At 44.2% G+C, this 19,959-nt stretch overlaps 1 protein-coding gene across 4 annotated transcripts in view; it reads right to left on the bottom strand.

The window, feature by feature from the left end:
- Positions 1 to 19,959, bottom strand: part of LOC112244609 (homer protein homolog 3) — a 32,416-nt gene that overhangs the window by 3,368 nt on the left and 9,089 nt on the right. For 3 of the 4 annotated variants that reach the window (XM_024412335.1, XM_042308088.1, XM_024412337.1), the window contains exons 6-8: positions 19,207 to 19,215; positions 12,576 to 12,709; positions 9,446 to 9,602 (exon numbers count right to left, since the gene is read on the bottom strand). In XM_024412335.1, the coding sequence (XP_024268103.1) occupies positions 9,446 to 9,602; positions 12,576 to 12,709; positions 19,207 to 19,215 (300 nt within the window). The remainder of the gene's footprint in view (positions 1 to 9,445; positions 9,603 to 12,575; positions 12,710 to 19,206; positions 19,216 to 19,959) is intronic. The other variant, XM_024412338.1, reaches the window with a different exon arrangement.

The following is a 19,959-nucleotide window of genomic DNA, read 5'->3' on the forward strand; positions in this document are numbered from 1 at the left end:
GGTTTGTGTTCATCTTGATATTTAATAAAGAAAACACTGAAACACACTATACAAAAACAATAAACGAAATAACGACCGTGAAGCTAATGAGAACTGTGCTGACACAAGTAATCAACATAGACAATCACCCACAAACAAACAGTGAAACCCAGGCTACCTAAGTATGATTCTCAATCAGAGAACACTAATGACACCTGCCTCTGATTGAGAACCATACTAGGCCGAAACATACAAATCCCAAAATCATAGAAAAACAAACATAGACTGCCCACCACAACTCACGCCCTGACCATACTAAATAATGACAAAACAACAGAAATAAAGGTCAGGAAGTGACAATGGCGATGTGTATTGTACTATGTGATAGCTGTTGGAAAAGCATTCCTCATGAAGCTGGTTGAGAGAATGTCAAGAGTGTGCAAAGCTGTCATCAAGGCAAAGGGTGGCTACTTTGAAGATTTTTGTTGGGTTACTACATGATTCCATATGTGCTATTTCATCATTTTGATGTGTTCAGTATTATTCTACAATGTAGAACATCTTCTGAATAAAGAAAAACCTTTGAATGAGTAGGTGTGTCCAAACTTTTGACTGGTACTGTACAGTATAGATAACACTAAACCAGCACTTGATCCCCCTCCCCAGCTCTGACTCTACTGATAGCTACGTTATTGAGGAAAATGGTACTTTCTATGCCTGTGATGGGGTTGTCCCACCTAGCTGTGTCTTAAGATTAATGCACTAACTATAAGTTGCCCTGGATAAGAGCGTCCGCTAAATGACTGAAAAGTCAAATAAAATGTAAGGAAACGTCAGTCAGGGAGCCTGCCATCTTGGAACCTGGATCAAATCAAATCAAATCAAATTTATTTATATAGCCCTTCGTACATCAGCTGATATCTCAAAGTGCTGTACAGAAACCCAGCCTAAAACCCCAAACAGCAAGCAATGCAGGTGTAGAAGCACGGTGGCTAGGAAAAACTCCCTAGAAAGGCCAAAACCTAGGAAGAAACCTAGAGAGGAACCAGGCTATGTGGGGTGGCCAGTCCTCTTCTGGCTGTGCCGGGTGGAGATTATAACAGAACATGGCCAAGATGTTCAAATGTTCATAAATGACCAGCATGGTCGAATAATAATAAGGCAGAACAGTTGAACTGGAGCAGCAGCACAGTCAGGTGGAAGTTGAAACTGGAGCAGCAGCATGGCCAGGTGGACTGGGGACAGCAAGGAGTCATCATGTCAGGTAGTCCTGGGGCATGGTCCTAGGGCTCAGGTCAGTTGAAACTGGAACAGCAGCATGGCCAGGTGGACTGGGGACAGCAAGGAGTCATCATGTCAGGTAGTCCTGGAGCTCAGGTCCTAGGGCTCAGGTCCTCCGAGAGAGAGAAAGAAAGAGAGAAGGAGAGAATTAGAGAACGCACACTTAGATTCACACAGGACACCGAATAGGACAGGAGAAGTACTCCAGATATAACAAACTGACCCCAGCCCCCGACACATAAACTACTGCAGCATAAATACTGGAGGCTGAGACAGGAGGGGTCAGGAGACACTGTGGCCCCATCCGAGGTCACCCCGGACAGGGCCAAACAGGAAGGATATAACCCCACCCACTTTGCCAAAGCACAGCCCCCACACCACTAGAGGGATATCTTCAACCACCAACTTACCATCCTGAGACAAGGCTGAGTATAGCCCACAAAGATCTCCGCCACGGCAAAACCCAAGGGGGCGCCAACCCAGACAGGATGACCACAACAGTGAATCAACCCACTCAGGTGACGCACCCCCTCCAGGGACGGCATGAGAGAGCCCCAGCAAGCCAGTGACCCAGCCCCTGTAATAGGGTTAGAGGCAGAGAATCCCAGTGGAAAGAGGGGAACCGGCCAGGCAGAGACAGCAAGGGCGGTTCGTTGCTCCAGAGCCTTTCCGTTCACCTTCCCACTCCTGGGCCAGACTACACTCAATCATATGACCCACTGAAGAGATGAGTCTTCAGTAAAGACTTAAAGGTTGAGACCGAGTTTGCGTCTCTGACATGGGTAGGCAGACCGTTCCATAAAAATGGAGCTCTATAGGAGAAAGCCCTGCCTCCAGCTGTTTGCTTAGAAATTCTAGGGACAATTAGGAGGCCTGCGTCTTGTGACCGTAGCGTACGTGTAGGTATGTACGGCAGGACCAAATCAGAGAGATAGGTAGGAGCAAGCCCATGTAATGCTTTGTAGGTTAGCAGTAAAACCTTGAAATCAGCCCTTGCTTTGACAGGAAGCCAGTGTAGAGAGGCTAGCACTGGAGTAATATGATCAAATTTTTTGGTTCTAGTCAGGATTCTAGCAGCCGTATTTAGCACTAACTGAAGTTTATTTAGTGCTTTATCCGGGTAGCCGGAAAATAGAGCATTGCAGTAGTCTAACCTAGAAGTGACAAAAGCATGGATTAATTTTTCTGCATCATTTTTGGACAGAAAGTTTCTGATTTTTGCAATGTTACGTAGATGGAAAAAAGATGTCCTTGAAATGGTCTTGATATGTTCTTCAAAAGAGAGATCAGGGTCCAGAGTAACGCCGAGGTCCTTCACAGTTTTATTTGAGACGACTGTACAACCATTAAGATTAATTGTCAGATTCAACAGAATATCTCTGTTTCTTGGGACCTAGAACAAGCATCTCTGTTTTGTCCGAGTTTAATAGTAGAAAGTTTGCAGCCATCCACTTCCTTATGTCTGAAACACATGCTTCTAGCGAGGGCAATTTTGGGGCTTCACCATGTTTCATTGAAATGTACAGCTGTGTGTCATCCGCATAGCAGTGAAAGTTTACATTATGTTTTCGAATAACATCCCCAAGAGGTAAAATATATAGTGAGAACAATAGTGGTCCTAAAACGGAACCTTGAGGAACACCGAAATTTACAGTTGATTTGTCAGAGGACAAACCATTCACAGAGACAAACTGATATCTTTCCGACAGATAAGATCTAAACCAGGCCAGAACTTGTCCGTGTAGACCAATTTGGGTTTCCAATCTCTCCAAAAGAATGTGGTGATCGATGGTATCATCCCGCATGATACACACCTCCCACCTCTTTATCCTGCTTCAACCCAATTCAGTAACAGCAGTGCCCCTGAGAATGCTGTTCCTATACATGCAAAACAGCAGTATCTCCTACTAACCAAACAAGTCATAAACTAAACAAATAACAACAGTGAGGAATGAATACACAAACCCCCCAATGCACAAACTGCCAAGCAACAAAACTGTAGTATAGAGTAAATAACAAAGTAATTATCTGTCATTGGATGATAAAGGCATAATGTCTCCCTATCAGACATTGAGGTCTCAATAATACACACAACATACACCCTCCCCATGATCCTCCTTTACCGTGGCCAAGGCTGCTGCCTTCCAATGAGCAAGCCAAGGACCGAGACACCACCATTATCAGGTAACTGAGAATTGAAACCTCACTGCTGTGTCAACTCAGCCTGCAAAATACGAACAAAACTAAAAGGAGACCTTTAAAAGGTCTCTGCTTCTTGGAGAGTCTTGAGAGAGGCTGGATTATTTTTAACTGTGTGTGGTAGGAAGGGAGAACTAAATGAGAAGCTGCCAGTTTCCTCTGGTTATTTTTCATTTGTCTCATAACTAGGGCATTGAAAGTAGGATATTGCTGTCCTACAAACCTCTCTCTCTTTCACCCCCTGGAGATGTGAACCATTTTCAGAGATGTGAACCATTTTCAGCCACTTGGTCGCCCACTTCAGATCGAGAGAAAGAGAGAACTTGGTCCACCAGACCAGGGCCCGGTTTCCCAAAAGCATCATTAGAACCTTCGTAGGAGCATTGTTCAATCTCTGAACTGTTTCACAAAACCATTGTTATTAACGTTGCACTTAAACACTCTGAATCTAACGCCTGCCTCAGACCACTCATATAACAGCTACTGAATCTAACGCCTGCCTCAGACCACTCATAGAACAGCTACTGAATCTAACGCCTGCCTCAGACCACTCATAGAACAGCTACTGAATCTAACGCCTGCCTCAGACCACTCATAGAACAGCTACTGAATCTAACGCCTGCCTCAGACCACTCATAGAACAGCTACTGAATCTAACGCCTGGCTCAGACCACTCATAGAACAGCTACTGAATCTAACGCCTGCCTCAGACCACTCATATAACAGCTACTGAATCTAACGCCTGGCTCAGACCACTCATAGAACAGCTACTGAATCTAACGCCTGCCTCAGACCACTCATAGAACAGCTACTGAATCTAACGCCTGCCTCAGACCACTCATAGAACAGCTACTGAATCTAACGCCTGCCTCAGACCACTCATATAACAGCTACTGAATCTAACGCCTGCCTCAGACCACTCATAGAACAGCTACTGAATCTAACGCCTGCCTCAGACCACTCATATAACAGCTACTGAATCTAACGCCTGCCTCAGACCACTCATAGAACAGTTACTGAATCTAACGCCTGCCTCAGACCACTCATAGAACAGTTACTGAATCTAACGCCTGCCTCAGACCACTCATAGAACAGCTACTGAATCTAACGCCTGGCTCAGACCACTCATATAACAGCTACTGAATCTAACGCCTGCCTCAGACCACTCATATAACAGCTACTGAATCTAACGCCTGCCTCAGACCACTCATAGAACAGCTACTGAATCTAACGCCTGCCTCAGACCACTCATATAACAGCTACTGAATCTAACGCCTGGCTCAGACCACTCATAGAACAGCTACTGAATCTAACGCCTGCCTCAGACCACTCATATAACAGCTACTGAATCTAACGCCTGGCTCAGACCACTCATAGAACAGCTACTGAATCTAACGCCTGCCTCAGACCACTCATAGAACAGCTACTGAATCTAACGCCTGCCTCAGACCACTCATAGAACAGCTACTGAATCTAACGCCTGCCTCAGACCACTCATATAACAGCTACTGAATCTAACGCCTGCCTCAGACCACTCATAGAACAGCTACTGAATCTAACGCCTGCCTCAGACCACTCATATAACAGCTACTGAATCTAACGCCTGCCTCAGACCACTCATAGAACAGTTACTGAATCTAACGCCTGCCTCAGACCACTCATAGAACAGTTACTGAATCTAACGCCTGCCTCAGACCACTCATAGAACAGCTACTGAATCTAACGCCTGGCTCAGACCACTCATAGAACAGTTACTGAATCTAACGCCTGCCTCAGACCACTCATATAACAGCTACTGAATCTAACGCCTGCCTCAGACCACTCATATAACAGCTACTGAATCTAACGCCTGCCTCAGACCACTCATATAACAGCTACTTACTGAATCTAACGCCTGCCTCAGACCACTCATATAACAGCTACTGAATCTAACGCCTGCCTCAGACCACTCATAGAACAGCTACTGAATCTAACGCCTGCCTCAGACCACTCATAGAACAGCTACTGAATCTAACGCCTGCCTCAGACCACTCATATAACAGCTACTGAATCTAACGCCTGCCTCAGACCACTCATAGAACAGCTACTGAATCTAACGCCTGCCTCAGACCACTCATATAACAGCTACTGAATCTAACGCCTGCCTCAGACCACTCATAGAACAGTTACTGAATCTAACGCCTGCCTCAGACCACTCATAGAACAGTTACTGAATCTAACGCCTGCCTCAGACCACTCATAGAACAGCTACTGAATCTAACGCCTGGCTCAGACCACTCATATAACAGCTACTGAATCACACGCCTGCCTCAGACCACTCATATAACAGCTACTGAATCTAACGCCTGCCTCAGACCACTCATAGAACAGCTACTGAATCTAACGCCTGCCTCAGACCACTCATATAACAGCTACTGAATCTAACGCCTGCCTCAGACCACTCATAGAACAGCTACTGAATCTAACGCCTGCCTCAGACCACTCATATAACAGCTACTGAATCTAACGCCTGGCTCAGACCACTCATAGAACAGCTACTGAATCTAACGCCTGCCTCAGACCACTCATATAACAGCTACTGAATCTAACGCCTGCCTCAGACCACTCATAGAACAGCTACTGAATCTAACGCCTGCCTCAGACCACTCATAGAACAGCTACTGAATCTAACGCCTGGCTCAGACCACTCATAGAACAGCTACTGAATCTAACGCCTGCCTCAGACCACTCATAGAACAGCTACTGAATCTAACGCCTGCCTCAGACCACTCATAGAACAGCTACTGAATCTAACACCTGCCTCAGACCACTCATAGAACAGCTACTGAATCTAACGCCTGCCTCAGACCACCCATAGAACAGCTACTGAATCTAACGCCTGGCTCAGACCACTCATAGAACAGTTACTGAATCTAACGCCTGCCTCAGACCACTCATATAACAGCTACTGAATCTAACGCCTGCCTCAGACCACTCATATAACAGCTACTGAATCTAACGCCTGCCTCAGACCACTCATATAACAGCTACTTACTGAATCTAACGCCTGCCTCAGACCACTCATATAACAGCTACTGAATCTAACGCCTGCCTCAGACCACTCATAGAACAGCTACTGAATCTAACACCTGCCTCAGACCACTCATATAACAGCTACTGAATCTAACACCTGCCTCAGACCACTCATATAACAGCTACTGAATCTAACGCCTGCCTCAGACCACTCATAGAACAGCTACTGAATCTAACGCCTGCCTCAGACCACTCATAGAACAGCTACTGAATCTAACACCTGCCTCAGACCACTCATATAACAGCTACTGAATCTAACGCATGCCTCAGACCACTCATATAACAGCTACTGAATCTAACGCCTGCCTCAGACCACTCATATAACAGCTACATGTATCGGCCCTCCCGCATCACTTTATACACATATCTCCACTAAACATATAATCACATGGTTTATCCTTCTCTGTGATTGCTGATAACTATAGAACAAAGTTGACTACAAACCAGTGGTGTAATTAAAGTACTTAAGTAAAAATACTTAAATTGTTTTTTTGGGAATCTGTACTTTATTATTTATATTATTGACTACTTTTACTTCACTACATTCCTAAAGAAAATAATGTACTTTTTACTCCATACATTTTCCCTGACACCCAAAAGTACTCATTACATTTTGAATGCCCAGCAGGACAGGAAGTTAGTCCAATTCACACACTTATCAAGAGAACAAGCCTGGTCAACTCTTCTGCCTCTGATCTGGTGGACTCACTAAACACAAATGCTTAATTTGTAAATGATGTCTGAGTGTTGGGAGTTTCCTCCTGGCTATCAATAAATAAAAATACATGTAAAAAACTGTCTGGTTAATTTAAGTCATTTGAAATAATTCATACTATTACTTTTGATACTTAAGTATATTTAAAACCAAATAGTTTTACTCAAGTGATCTTTTACTGGGTGACTTTCACTTTTACCTGAGTCATTTTCTATTAAGGTATCTTAACTTTTACTCAAGTATGACAATCGGGTACTTTTTCCACTACAGCTACAAATACAAAGTTGTCCATGTCTATGCAATTGATACAAACAAGCGACGTATGAAAATATACTTCAAATGAAAACCGAGATGACTGCATTACAATATAAACAGTCAGCTATAAACCTATTTCAATCATATGCTTAATCAATTATGTTATATTTTGCTACTTGTAGGCTACTGTCTGTAATTTGTCTCAATGTATTTCATGATGTTTAGCCTAATGTGGGCAATGATGTGCCAAATCAGTGATTTAGTGCATTTTTATTGGATAGGCAATATTTGCAGCTTTTGGGAAACCAGGGCCCAGTTTCCCCAAAATATAATTAGAACGTTCATAGTAGCATCGTTAAATCTCTGACATGTTTCCCAAACCATTGTTATTAACGTTGCACTTGAGCTTGTAAGAGCTGATCCATCGCCAGTATTGTGAAATAATTATAATGTTAAGGTAAGATTTGAATGGAGAAAGCTGATCTGAGCGCAGCCCTTCCTTTCTTTCGATCCTTTCGACTCATGCTCCAATGACACACTTATAAACCGTTCTCTCTGCATGGTGTTTTGGTAAATGCATGTTACATCTTCGTCTGTTGTAGGAAAGATTCATCGTTAAATCACTCGTAAATGTAGGTTTTATTGGGCCCTGGGTGGCTTGTCTTTTTAGAGGAGGTTTAATGTAAAGACGCGGAGAATACAAATCTTCTGGGACGACTGATATATATTCACAGTACAGTTAAACAACGACAGAAACATTGCATGAAATGGTAGAATAATAGTGGAGATCAATTTTATCGGGCTAGACAAGACATTATAAGCCCAGACCACTCAAACCATTGAAGTATTTGAATCCAAAGGTTTTTAATAAAAGGCTCGGAGCCAGCAAATTCCATAAGTTCTAAGCAGCCAGCATCCCTGAAAAGACATTATATTGATGACATAGAAGTGTAAAAAACAGACAAAACACTTAATTGACTGGACCCATTTAGCATTGACGCAATGGAGAATGTCTCATCATCCACTTGTCTAGTATTCCTATGTATCACATGTATATCTCAGGGATGGGAGGTAAATGGGATTACATGTGTACTCCAAGCCACAGATGGATGACATTCTCTGCATTCAGACTAATGACGCCTTAGAGAAATAGATGTGATAGTGAGAGCATGCAAAGAGCATGTTTATACTGCCCAGTAATCCAAACCAACTGACACACCTTGAATAAAGCTTCAGGGGAAAAGCCTGCAGCCTGACAAGGACAGTGTTGTCAGAGGATGATAAAGGGAACTACCAACTGATGTGTCCTTCCACTTTTCTCCAAAGACTTTCACAAGACAAAAAAAAACAACATTGCATGAAAATGATGACCCAATCAAAAACCTGCATGACCTCCCCCCGGCAGAGAACCGGCACGCCGGAGACTTTCAAAAGCTGTCAGTGGCAGTGACTCATCAACCGATCACGTTTGAACAAGACTTTACTGCTACAGTGGCCCACCGCCTTCTCTCTCCTCTCGGTCCACTCGGACTGCAGTGTTTTACAGCACCAGCATTGATAATTAGATGTGACCTTAACTATCAACATCTTACCTCCAGGTCACAGCGTGGAGATATTTATGGAGTGAGCGAAGGTAACATGAGGCGAGGCATTAGGCACGTGTCTATTCCTCAAGAGGTTGAAAATGGTGCTCTATGGTAATGCTTTTAATTGTACTTTCCATTGCACAACTAGGAATGTAACATATCTTTACATTTCTACAAATTTTTTATTTTTCATCATTCTGTTTTCTTGAGTGGTTGCATGCACTTGCATAAATACATTGAACTTTAACATTTACCTAGCATTCCACTGAGACTTGGTCCACTCAACATCTGTGGAAACGGATCTGACATGGCGTCCATAGTTCTATGCTAAAGAAAGTAAAGGGATGACAACACTCACCTGGTCTCGTAGCCTCTCCGTCTCCTCCTGGTAGGCAGCTAGCTGCTTCTTCCACTGCTGCACGTTGTTATTAGCTTCATGCAACGCTGACACCAGCTTGGAGTTGCTGTCCTGCAGGGTGAAGAGCTCTGCCTCCAGGTTCATCTCGCAGATAGACCTGGAAGACATCGGCAAAGACCTCAGACAAACATTCTCTGGCCACTCTGGAATGGAAAAGAATGAGGGGACATTCACTACATGCTGGAGAGAGGCTTAATGGTAAAGACTGGCAATCAAGAGTGTCCGTATTTGTTCAACTCTGGGGTATAATTTGTGCAATTGGTCCATTAAATATGTTCCTGTTCCATGTTCTTAGATGCCATGTTATTCTACGATTAGAAAGCTTAAGGTTATCCAATCATAGCAACTCACCATAGCAACCATAGAATAAGCCTTGTGTAGTAATAATGGACAACAGGGACAAAAGCAGAGTAGAATGAGTGACTGAATGGCAGAGAAATATTCACATTTGAGTCATTTAGCAGACTCTCTTATCCAGAGCGACTTACAGCAGTGTTTTCCAATAGTGACTTACATGCATGTGGGCAACCTTCTCCCTCTGTGTGTGAGTCATCACATTATCTTTGCCCCACTCCCTTTTCTCTCGTCTGGACCCTGTTTCCCGTTAACATGTTTATTCAATGGGAAAAACTTAATCAAAACAATCATAACTAAAGCAAGGTGACACCGACAGACATGGTCACCCTGTTCTTAGCTTCTAGTCAATTTTGCACTATTTACTTTTTTTGTGTGTGTTATTTCTTATATTATTTGCTCAGAATGTTTTTTGCATTATTACCTACAGCCGAAAGTAACTTTTGAATATTAGATTGGCTGTCATTCACCAGCATTTCGACCAGAAATGTGACTTTCCAAAATTGGATCCTTTGTTTGAACTCCCTCGAGGTAATTCCATGAACGACATCACCGGAGAAGAGGAGCAAACTATAAACCGCATATCCTAAGGCTGTATTTATTGTACCTGGGGACTTTAATAAATGAAATCTGAGAAAAATGCTACCGAAGTTCTATCAACACATCTCATGTGCTAATCACGCATTGAGCAGTCTTGAACATTACTACTCCCCTTTCTGGGACAGCTACAAGGCCCACCCCGCCCTCCCTTCACCAAATTAGATCAAGGTTCCATTTTGTTCCTCCCCTCCTATAGGCAGAAACTTCAACTGAAAGTGCGAACCACCACATTTAACCATGGCAAGGTGACTGGAAACGTGTACAAACAGACCAGCTATGCCCTCCGTAACGCAATCAGAGAAGCAAAACGATTGTACAGGGACAAAGTGGAGTCGCAATTCAATGGCTCAGACACAAGACATATGTAGTAGGGACTCCAGACAATCAATGATTATAAAGGGAAAGTCAGCCACGTCGCAGACACCGCTGCCTCACTTCCGGAAAAGCTAAACACCATCTTCGCACTCTTCAAGGAAAATATTGAGCCACCGACGCAGGCCACCATAGTTCCCTCCAAGCTCATCACTAAGCTCAGGGCCCTGGGTCTGAACCTCGCCCTGTGCAACTGGGTCCTGGACTTCCTTACGGGCAGAACCTAGGTGGTGACACCTAGGGGTGACACCTCCACCACGCTGATCCTCAACATGGGGGCCCCACAAGGGTGCGTGCTCAGCCCCCTCTTGCACTCACTGTTCACCCATGACTGCGTGGTCACACACGTCTCCAACACGATCCTGAAGTTAGCTGACGACACAACAATAGTAGGGCTGATTACCAACAATGATGAGACAGCCTACAGGGAGGAGGTGAGGGCACTGGCACAATGGTGCCAGGAAAATAACTTCTCCATCAACAAAAACGAAGGAGCTGATTGTGGACTTCAGGAGACAGCAGAGAGAGCACGCCCCAATCCACATTGACAGGGCCACAGTCGAGAGGGCAAAAAGCTTCAAGTTCCTCGGTGTGCACATCACTGACAACCTGAAATGGTCCATCCACACACAGACAGTGTGGTGAAGAAGGCACAACAACGCCTCTTCAACCTCAGGAGGCTGAAGAAATTTGTCTTGGCCCCTAAAACCCTCACTATCTTCCACAGATACACCATTGAGAGCATCCTATTAGGCTGTATCACTGCCTGGTATGGCAATTGCACCATCAACAGGGCTCTCCGGAGAGTGGTGTGGTCAGCCCAACACATCACCGGGGGCACACTGCCTGCCCTCCGGGAGATCTACAGCACCCGGTATCACAGGAAAGCCAAGAAGATCATCAAGGACCTCAGCCACCCGAGCCACAGCCTCTTCACCCTGCTACCATGTAGAAGGCGGAGACAGTACAGGTGCATCTAAGCTGGGAGACTGAACAACAGCTTATTTCCAGGTCATCAGACTGTTAAATAGTCACCACTAGCCCGGCCTCTGCCCAGTACCCTGCTCTGAACTTAGTCACCGCGATGCAGTGCCTTAGACCACTGCGCCACTCGGGAGGCCCTAGTCACTGTTATTAGCCAGCTACCACCCGGTACTCTACCCTGCACCTTAGAGACTGCTGCCCTATGTACATATGAACACTGGTCAGTTTAATAAGGTTTACATACTGTTCTACCCAGTTTATACTGTATTGTAGTCAAGGCTCAACCTATATACAGTAACTACTGCTGTAAACACCTTTCCTATTGATATACTATCAATATATACCATTATATATATATTATATATATACCTGTATATTCCGAACTCTGACATTACTTGTTCTGATATTTCTTAATATCTTTATTTACATTTTTGGTATTTGTGTGTATTATTTTGGATTGTTAGGTATTACAGCACTGTTCGAGCTAGAAACATAAGCATTTCGCTGGATCTGCGATAAAATCTGCAAAATATTTGTACGCGACCAATACAATTTGATTTGAATGCCCCGGCTCTGGCTTACTACAAGAAAATCCTCTTTGCCTAAATTATGTTTTTCTGTCTGAACCTTAGAGATAAAATGGAATACTTGAGTTTAAGACCAAGAACATTTCTACAAAACATTCGGTGTACTTTCAGACAATGAAAAAACCCTGGCTTGAGTGAAACATTGAGGACAAGAGCGTGTATAAGTGGGTTACCCTTCCGAAAGCATCTTTTTAATACGCTCCTTCTCAGAAGACAGTGTGATGTCTGCGCTTTGGCTGCGGAACATCTTGTCCTCAGGACCGTTCACACACATCACCGGCGGAGACTGGAGCTCGTCACCGAGGTCCTAAAACACAACACAAATAATACACTTTAAAAGGGGAAATCTGCAGTTGAAACAATAACAAAACACTGTTTTGGTAAAAAGCTGAGGAAAGTGGCTAGAGAAATGTAACCACTCTCAAAATAATAGACTGAGCTATGGATGCAAGGAATGACCATCCATGATATAAAAATTATAGTTTTAACCATGTTTTGAGGCTAAATAGTGTTTATTTTATTGCCTTACAACCTGGAATTAAAATGGATTTTTTGGGGGTTTGTATCATTTGATGTACACAACATGCCTACCACTTTGAAGATGCAAAATATTTTTTACTGTGAAACAAACAAGAAATAAGACAAAATAACAGAAAAATTGAGGGTGCATAACATTCACCCCCCTCCCCCCACCCCCAAAGTCAATACTTTGTAGAGCCACCTTTTGCATCAATTACAGCTGCAAGTCTCTTGGGGTATGTCTCTACAAGCTTGGCACATCTAGCCACTGGGATATTTGCCCATTCTTCAAGGCAAAACTGCTCCAGCTCCTTCAAGTTGGATGGGTTCCACTGATGTACTTCAATCTTTAAGTCATACCACAGATTCTCAATTGGATTAAGGTCTGGGCTTTGACTAGGCCATTCCAAGACATTTAAATGTTTCCCCTTAAACCACCCGGGTGTTGATTTTGCAGTTTGCTTATGTGCTGGAAGGTGAACCTCCGTCCCAGTCTCAAATCTCTGGAAGACTGAAACAGGTTTCTGTCAATAATTTCCCTGTATTTAGCGTCATCTATCATTCCTTCAATTCTGACCAGTTTCCCAGTCCCTGCCAATGTAAAACATCCCCACAGCATGATGCTGCCACCACCATGCTTCACTGTGGGGATGGTGTTCTTGGGGTGATGAGAGGTGTTGGATTAACGCCAGACATAGCGTTTTCCTTGATGGCCAAAAAGCTACATTTTAGTCTCATCTGACCAGAGTTCCTTCTTCCATATGTTTGGGGAGTCTCCCACATGCCTTTTGGCAAACAACAAATATGTTTGCTTATTTTTTTTCTGGCCACTCTTCCATAAAGCCCAGATCTCTGGAGTGGGCCTATGGACAGATACTCCAATCTCCGCTGTGGAGCTTTGCAGCTCCTTCAGGGTTATCTTTGGTCTCTTTGTTGCCTCTCTGATTAATACCCTCCTTGCCTGGTCCGTGAGTTTTGGTGGGCGGCCCTCTCCTGGCAGGTATGTTGTGGTGCCACATTCTTTCCATTTTTTAATAATGGATTTGATGGTGCTCCATGGGATGTTCAAAGTTTCTGATATTTTTTTTATAACCAACACTGATATGTACTTCTCCACAACTTTGTCCCTGACCTGTTTGGCGAGCTCCTTGGTCTTCGTAGTGCTGCTTGCTTGGTGTTGCAGACTCTGGGGCCTTTCAGAACAGGGTTATACACTGCTCAAAAAAATAAAGGGAACACTTAAACAACACAATGTAACTCCAAGTCAATCACACTTCTGTGAAATCAAACTGTCCACTTAGGAAGCAATACTGATTGACAATAAATCTCACATGCTGTTGTGCAAATGGAATAGACAACAGTTGGAAATTATAGGCAATTAGCAAGACACCCCCAATAAAGGAGTGGTTCTGCAGGTGGTGACCACAGGCCACTTCTCAGTTCCTATGCTTCCTGGCTGATGTTTTGGTCACTTTTGAATGCTGGCTGTGCTTTCACTCTAGTGGTAGCATGAGACGGAGTCTACAACCCACACAAGTGGCTCAGGTAGTGCAGCTCATCCAGGATGGCACATCAATGAGAGCTGTGGCAAGAAGGTTTGCTGTGTCTGTCAGCGTAGTGTCCAGAGCATGGAGGCGCTACCAGGAGACAGGCCAGTACATCAGGAGACGTGGAGGAGGCCTTAGGAGGGCAACAACCCAGCAGCAGGACCGCTACCTCCGCCTTTGTGCAAGGAGGAGCAGGAGGAGCACTGCCAGAGCCCTACAAAATGACCTCCAGCAGGCCACAAATGTGCATGTGTCTGCTCAAACGGTCAGAAACAGACTCCATGAGGGTGGTATGAGGGCCCGACGTCCACTGGTGGGGTTTGTGCTTACAGCCCAACACCGTGCAGGACGTTTGGCATTTGCCAGAGAACACCAAGATTGGCAAATTCGCCACTCGCGCCCTGTGCTCTTCACAGATGAAAGCAGGTTCACACTGAGCACGTGACGCCGTGGAGAACGTTCTGCTGCCTGCAACATCCTCCCGCATGACAGGTTTGGCGGTGGGTCAGTCATGGTGTGGGGTGGCATTTCTTCATTTCTTTGCTCGCCAGAGGTAGCCTGACTGCCATTAGGTACCAAGATGAGATCCTCAGACCCCTTGTGAGACCATATGCTGGTTCGGTTGGCCCTGGGTTCCTCCTAATGCAAGACAATGCTAGACCTCATGTGGCTGGAGTGTGTCAGCAGTTCCTGCAAGAGGAAGGCATTGATGCTATGGACTGGCCCGCCCGTTCCCCAGACCTGAATCCAATTGAGCACATCTGGGACATCATGTCTCGCTCCATCCATCAACACCATGTTGCACCACAAACTGTCCAGGAGTTGGCGGATGCTTTAGTCCAGGTCTGGGAGGAAATCCCTCAGGAGACCATCCGCCATCTCATCAGGAGCATGCCCAGGCATTGTAGGGAGGTCATACAGGCACGTGGAGGCCACACACACTATTGAGCCTAATTTTGACTTGTTTTAAGGACATTACATCAAAGTTGGATCAGCCTGTATTGTGGTTTTCCACTTTAATTTTGAGTGACTCCAAATCCAGACCTCCATGGGTTGATAAATTTGATTTCCATTGATAATTTTTGTGTGATTTTGTTGTCAGCACATTCAACTATGTAAAGAAAAAAGTATTTCAAAAGAATATTTCATTCATTCAGATCTAGGATGTGTTATTTTAGTGTTCCCTTTATTTTTTTGAGCATTGTATATACTGAGATCATGTGACACTTAGATTGCACACAGGCAGACTTTATTTAACTAATTATGTGATTTCTGAAGGTAATTGGTTGTGCCAGATCTTATTTAGGGGCTTCATAGCAAAGGGGGTGAGTACATATGCACGCACCACTTCTCCATTTAAAAAAATATATATATATATTTTATGAAACAAGTTATTTTTTTTCATTTCACTCCACCAGTTTGGACTTTTTTGTGTTATGTCCATTACATGAAATCCAAATAAAAATCAATTTAAATGACAGGTTGTAATGCAACAAAATAGGAAAAACGCCAAGGGGGTGAATACATTTGCAAGGCACTGTATATTCTTCAAGAATCAATGGGTACATACATATCACTAATTTATAAGTCCAAAAATGTATGTAGCAACTGCAGATTTCCCCTTTAAACCAATACCAAATAAGCCCGGGGGTGCAGTGTCTTCTGGTTTTTGTTAATTCTTTAGGTACCTGATTGGCTGATCCAGGTCACTTAACTGGTTTCCCAGGTTGAAATTAGTAACAGGTAAAAGGAAAAGGAAGAAGACCAGCTGAAGTTGCATGCAGTGCATTCGAAAAGTATTCAGACCTTCACTTTTTGCACATTTTGTTACGTTACAGCCTTATTCTAAAATACTATGAGATTCGAAATTGAGCTCAGGTGCATCCTGTTGCCATTGATCATCCTTAAGTTGTTTCTAGTCCACCTTTGGTACATTCAATTGATTGGGCATGATTTGGAAAGGCACAAACCTGTCTATATAAAGTCCTGCAGTTGACAGTGCATGTCAGAGCAAGAACCAAGCCATGAGGTTGAAGGAATTGACCGTAGAGCTCCAACACAGGATTGTGTCGAGGCACAGATCTGGGGATGGGTACCAAAAACTGTCTGCAGCATTGAAGGTCCCCAAGAATACAGTGGCCTCCATCATTCTTAAATGGCCTAGTTAAATAAAGGTTAATAAACAAATTCTTGTTGGGCGCGCAGTGGTTAAGGGCGCTGTACTGCAGCGCCAGCTTCGCCACCAGAGACTCTGGGTTCGCGCCCAAGCTCTGTCGTAACCGGCCGCGAACGGGAGGTCCATGGGGCGATGCACAATTGGCCTAGCGTTGTCCGGGTTAGGGGGGGTTTGGCCGGTAGGGAAATCCTTGTCTCATCGTGCACCAGCGACTCCTGTGGCGGGCCGGGCGCAGTGCGTGCTAACCAAGGTTGCCAGGTGCACGGTGTATCCTCCTCCACATTGGTGCGGCTGGCTTCCGGGTTGGATGGCGCTGTGTTAAGAAGAAGTGCGGCTTTGTTGGGTTGTGTATCGGAGGACGTATGACTTTCAACCTTCGTCTCTCCCGAGCCCGTACGGGAGTTGTAGCGATGAGACAAGATAGTAGCTACTAAAACAATTGGATATCACGAAATTGGGGAGAAAAAGGGGGAAAATTCACAAAATAAATAAATAAAATAAACAAATTCTTAAATGGAAGAAGTTTGGAACTACCAAGACTCGTCCTTATAGCTGGCCGCCCGGCTGAGAAATTGGGGAGGTGGGGAGTCAGGGAGGTGACCAAGAACCCGATGGTCACTCTGACAGAGCTCCAGAGCTCTGTGGAGATGAGAGAATTTTCCAGAAGGACAACCATCTCTGTAGCACCACCAAGCATGCCTTTATGGTAGAGAGGCCAGACGGAAGCCACTCCTCAGTAAAAGGCACATGACAGCCTACTTGGAGTTTGCCAAAAGGCACCTAAATGACTCAGGCCATGAGAAACAAGGTTCTCTGGTCTGAATCCCAAGCATCACATATGGAGGAAACCTGCCACTATCCCTATGGTGAAGCATGGTCCTGAGTGGAGCAGTGGTCTTAGGCACTGCATCTCAATGCAAGAGGCATCACTACAGTCCCTGGTTCGAATCCAGTCTGTATCACATCCGGCTGTGATTGGGAGTACCATAGGGCGGCGCACAATTGGCCCAGCGTCGTCCGGGTTTGGCCGGGGTATTTATTTATTTAACTAGCCTTGGGGCATTGGGTTAACTGCCTTGTTCAGGGGCAGAACGACAGATGTTTACCTTGTCAGCTCGGAGATTCGATCTAGCAACCTTTCGGTTACTAGCCCAACTCTCTAACCGCTAGGCTACCTGCCGGCCATCATTGTAAATAAGAATTTGTTCATAACTGACTTGACTAGTTAAATTAAGGTTACATTTTTTTTAAATGGTGTTGAAAGCATCATGCTGTGGGGATGACAGGAACTGGGAGACTTGTCAGGATCGAGGGAAAGATGAACAGAGCAATGTACAGAGAGATCCTTGATGAAAACCTGCTCCAGAGCTCTCTGGGCCTCAGACTTGGGCGAAGGTTCACCTTCCAACAGGACAACGACCTTAAGCACACAGCCAAAACAACGCAGGAGTGGCTTCAGAACAAGTCTCTGAATGTCCTTGAGTAGCCCAGCTAGAGACCAGACTTGAAGCCGATTGAACATCTCTGGAGAGACTTGAAAATAGCTGTGCAGCGATGCCCTCCATTCAACCTGACAGAGCTTGAGAGGATCTGCAGAGAAGAATGGGAGAAACTCCCCAAATACAGCTATGCTAAGCTTGTAGCATCATACCCAAGAAGACTTGAGGCTGTAATTGCTGCCAAAGGTGCTTCAACAAAGCACTGAGTAAAGGGTCTGAATACTTATGTAAATGTGATTGTTTTTTTTGTTTAATTAGCCATTTCTAAAAACCTTTTTTTGCTTTGTCATTATGGGTTATTGCACGTAGATTGATGAGGGATTTGAAAAAAAATAATGCTGTAACAACACAATGTGGAAAAAGTGAAGGGGGCTGAATACTATATAGGGTAGCCTAGTGGTTAGAGTGTTGGACTAGTAACTGAAAGGTTGCAAGTTCAAATCCCCGAGCTGACAAGGTACAAATCTGTTGTTCTGCCCCTGAACAAGGCACTACAGGATGGTAAAAAAAATATATATATATAATGTCCTGACTTTACCATCCTTGATGGGAAAAGTATGAGTAATATACTATTGTAGTCTGGCGCTATCTAGCAAAATATTCCCTACCTGTTGTGGTTTATACAGTACGTCATCCTTTCACAGTTACATCACTCCTATTTCAATTTCTCTGTAGTTTAGTTTTGCTATGGGGAGTGAATTACATCTACCCCTTCAGGACGGAGAAGGTGTTTGCTGTTGTGAGATAAAGAACAGCTTGTTTTCCTCTGAGCGTCCACGCTGTGGACACCTTCCCAGGCACTGTAGCCCTCTGTCACAACAGGAGTGTCAGAGAGCCTGATGTCACCAGAAAGTATTTCAAGGACATCAATTTTAGCAGCATGCCAAGTCTTGAGGATCATCCATTCTACTGCAATGTTCATCATACTCTGAGAAACTCAACCTCACGAAGACAAAGACCTTGGATTTGTTTGATTTGCTGGACTATTCTTTGTCATAGCGTAATGGTACCACAATTGGCCATTCTTAGACGTAAATGGCTATCAAACAAACATGAGACCCACCTGTGAGAACTGGAGGAGAAACCCCAAGTCATCCGATAGCAAGAGAGTAAAGAACACACCAATATAAATTTAACACACTGTATTGAAAGCAATATGGCCAATATACCAAGGCTAAGAGCTGTTCTTAAGCACAATGCAACGAGGAGTGCCTGGACACAGCCCTTAGCTGTGGTATATTGGCCATATTCCACGAACCCTAGAGGTGTTTTATTGCTATTATAAACTGGTTACCAATGTAATTAGAGCAGTAAAAATAAGCATTTTGTCATACCCATTGTATACGGTTTGATATACCACAACTGTCGGGCAATCATCATTCAGTGCTCGACCACCCAGCTTATATAAAACATTTTGTTAACCTCTGACTGCCATAATCATAATAGTCTAGTGATCAATGAAATTAAAATGTTTAAGAGAGTGCTAAATAGTAGAAATACATCTAAATGACTAGTTTTCAGGGGTTTGGTTTTTCAATATCGCCATTACAACACTAACTGTGCTGGATGAGGAATGAGGGACACCACTTGAAAATGACTCAGCCACAAAATTGAGGAGAGTTAGGCAAGTTTCTCATGATCAGGCAGATGGATAATTGTTCTTTATTGATCAATTGACCCGAGCAAGACTACATTTTCAACATTTCAGGGGCTTCTGCAGTGAGCAGACACAGCCAGCCAGGCAGAGCACTGGGCTGCATTGGATCATTTTACCATCGCCCTAGTTTTTCTTTCACTTTTAGAGACAAATGACCCA

Source organism: Oncorhynchus tshawytscha, linkage group LG28 (assembly GCF_018296145.1).
Source record: "Oncorhynchus tshawytscha isolate Ot180627B linkage group LG28, Otsh_v2.0, whole genome shotgun sequence".
Lineage (NCBI taxonomy): Eukaryota > Metazoa > Chordata > Actinopteri > Salmoniformes > Salmonidae > Oncorhynchus > Oncorhynchus tshawytscha.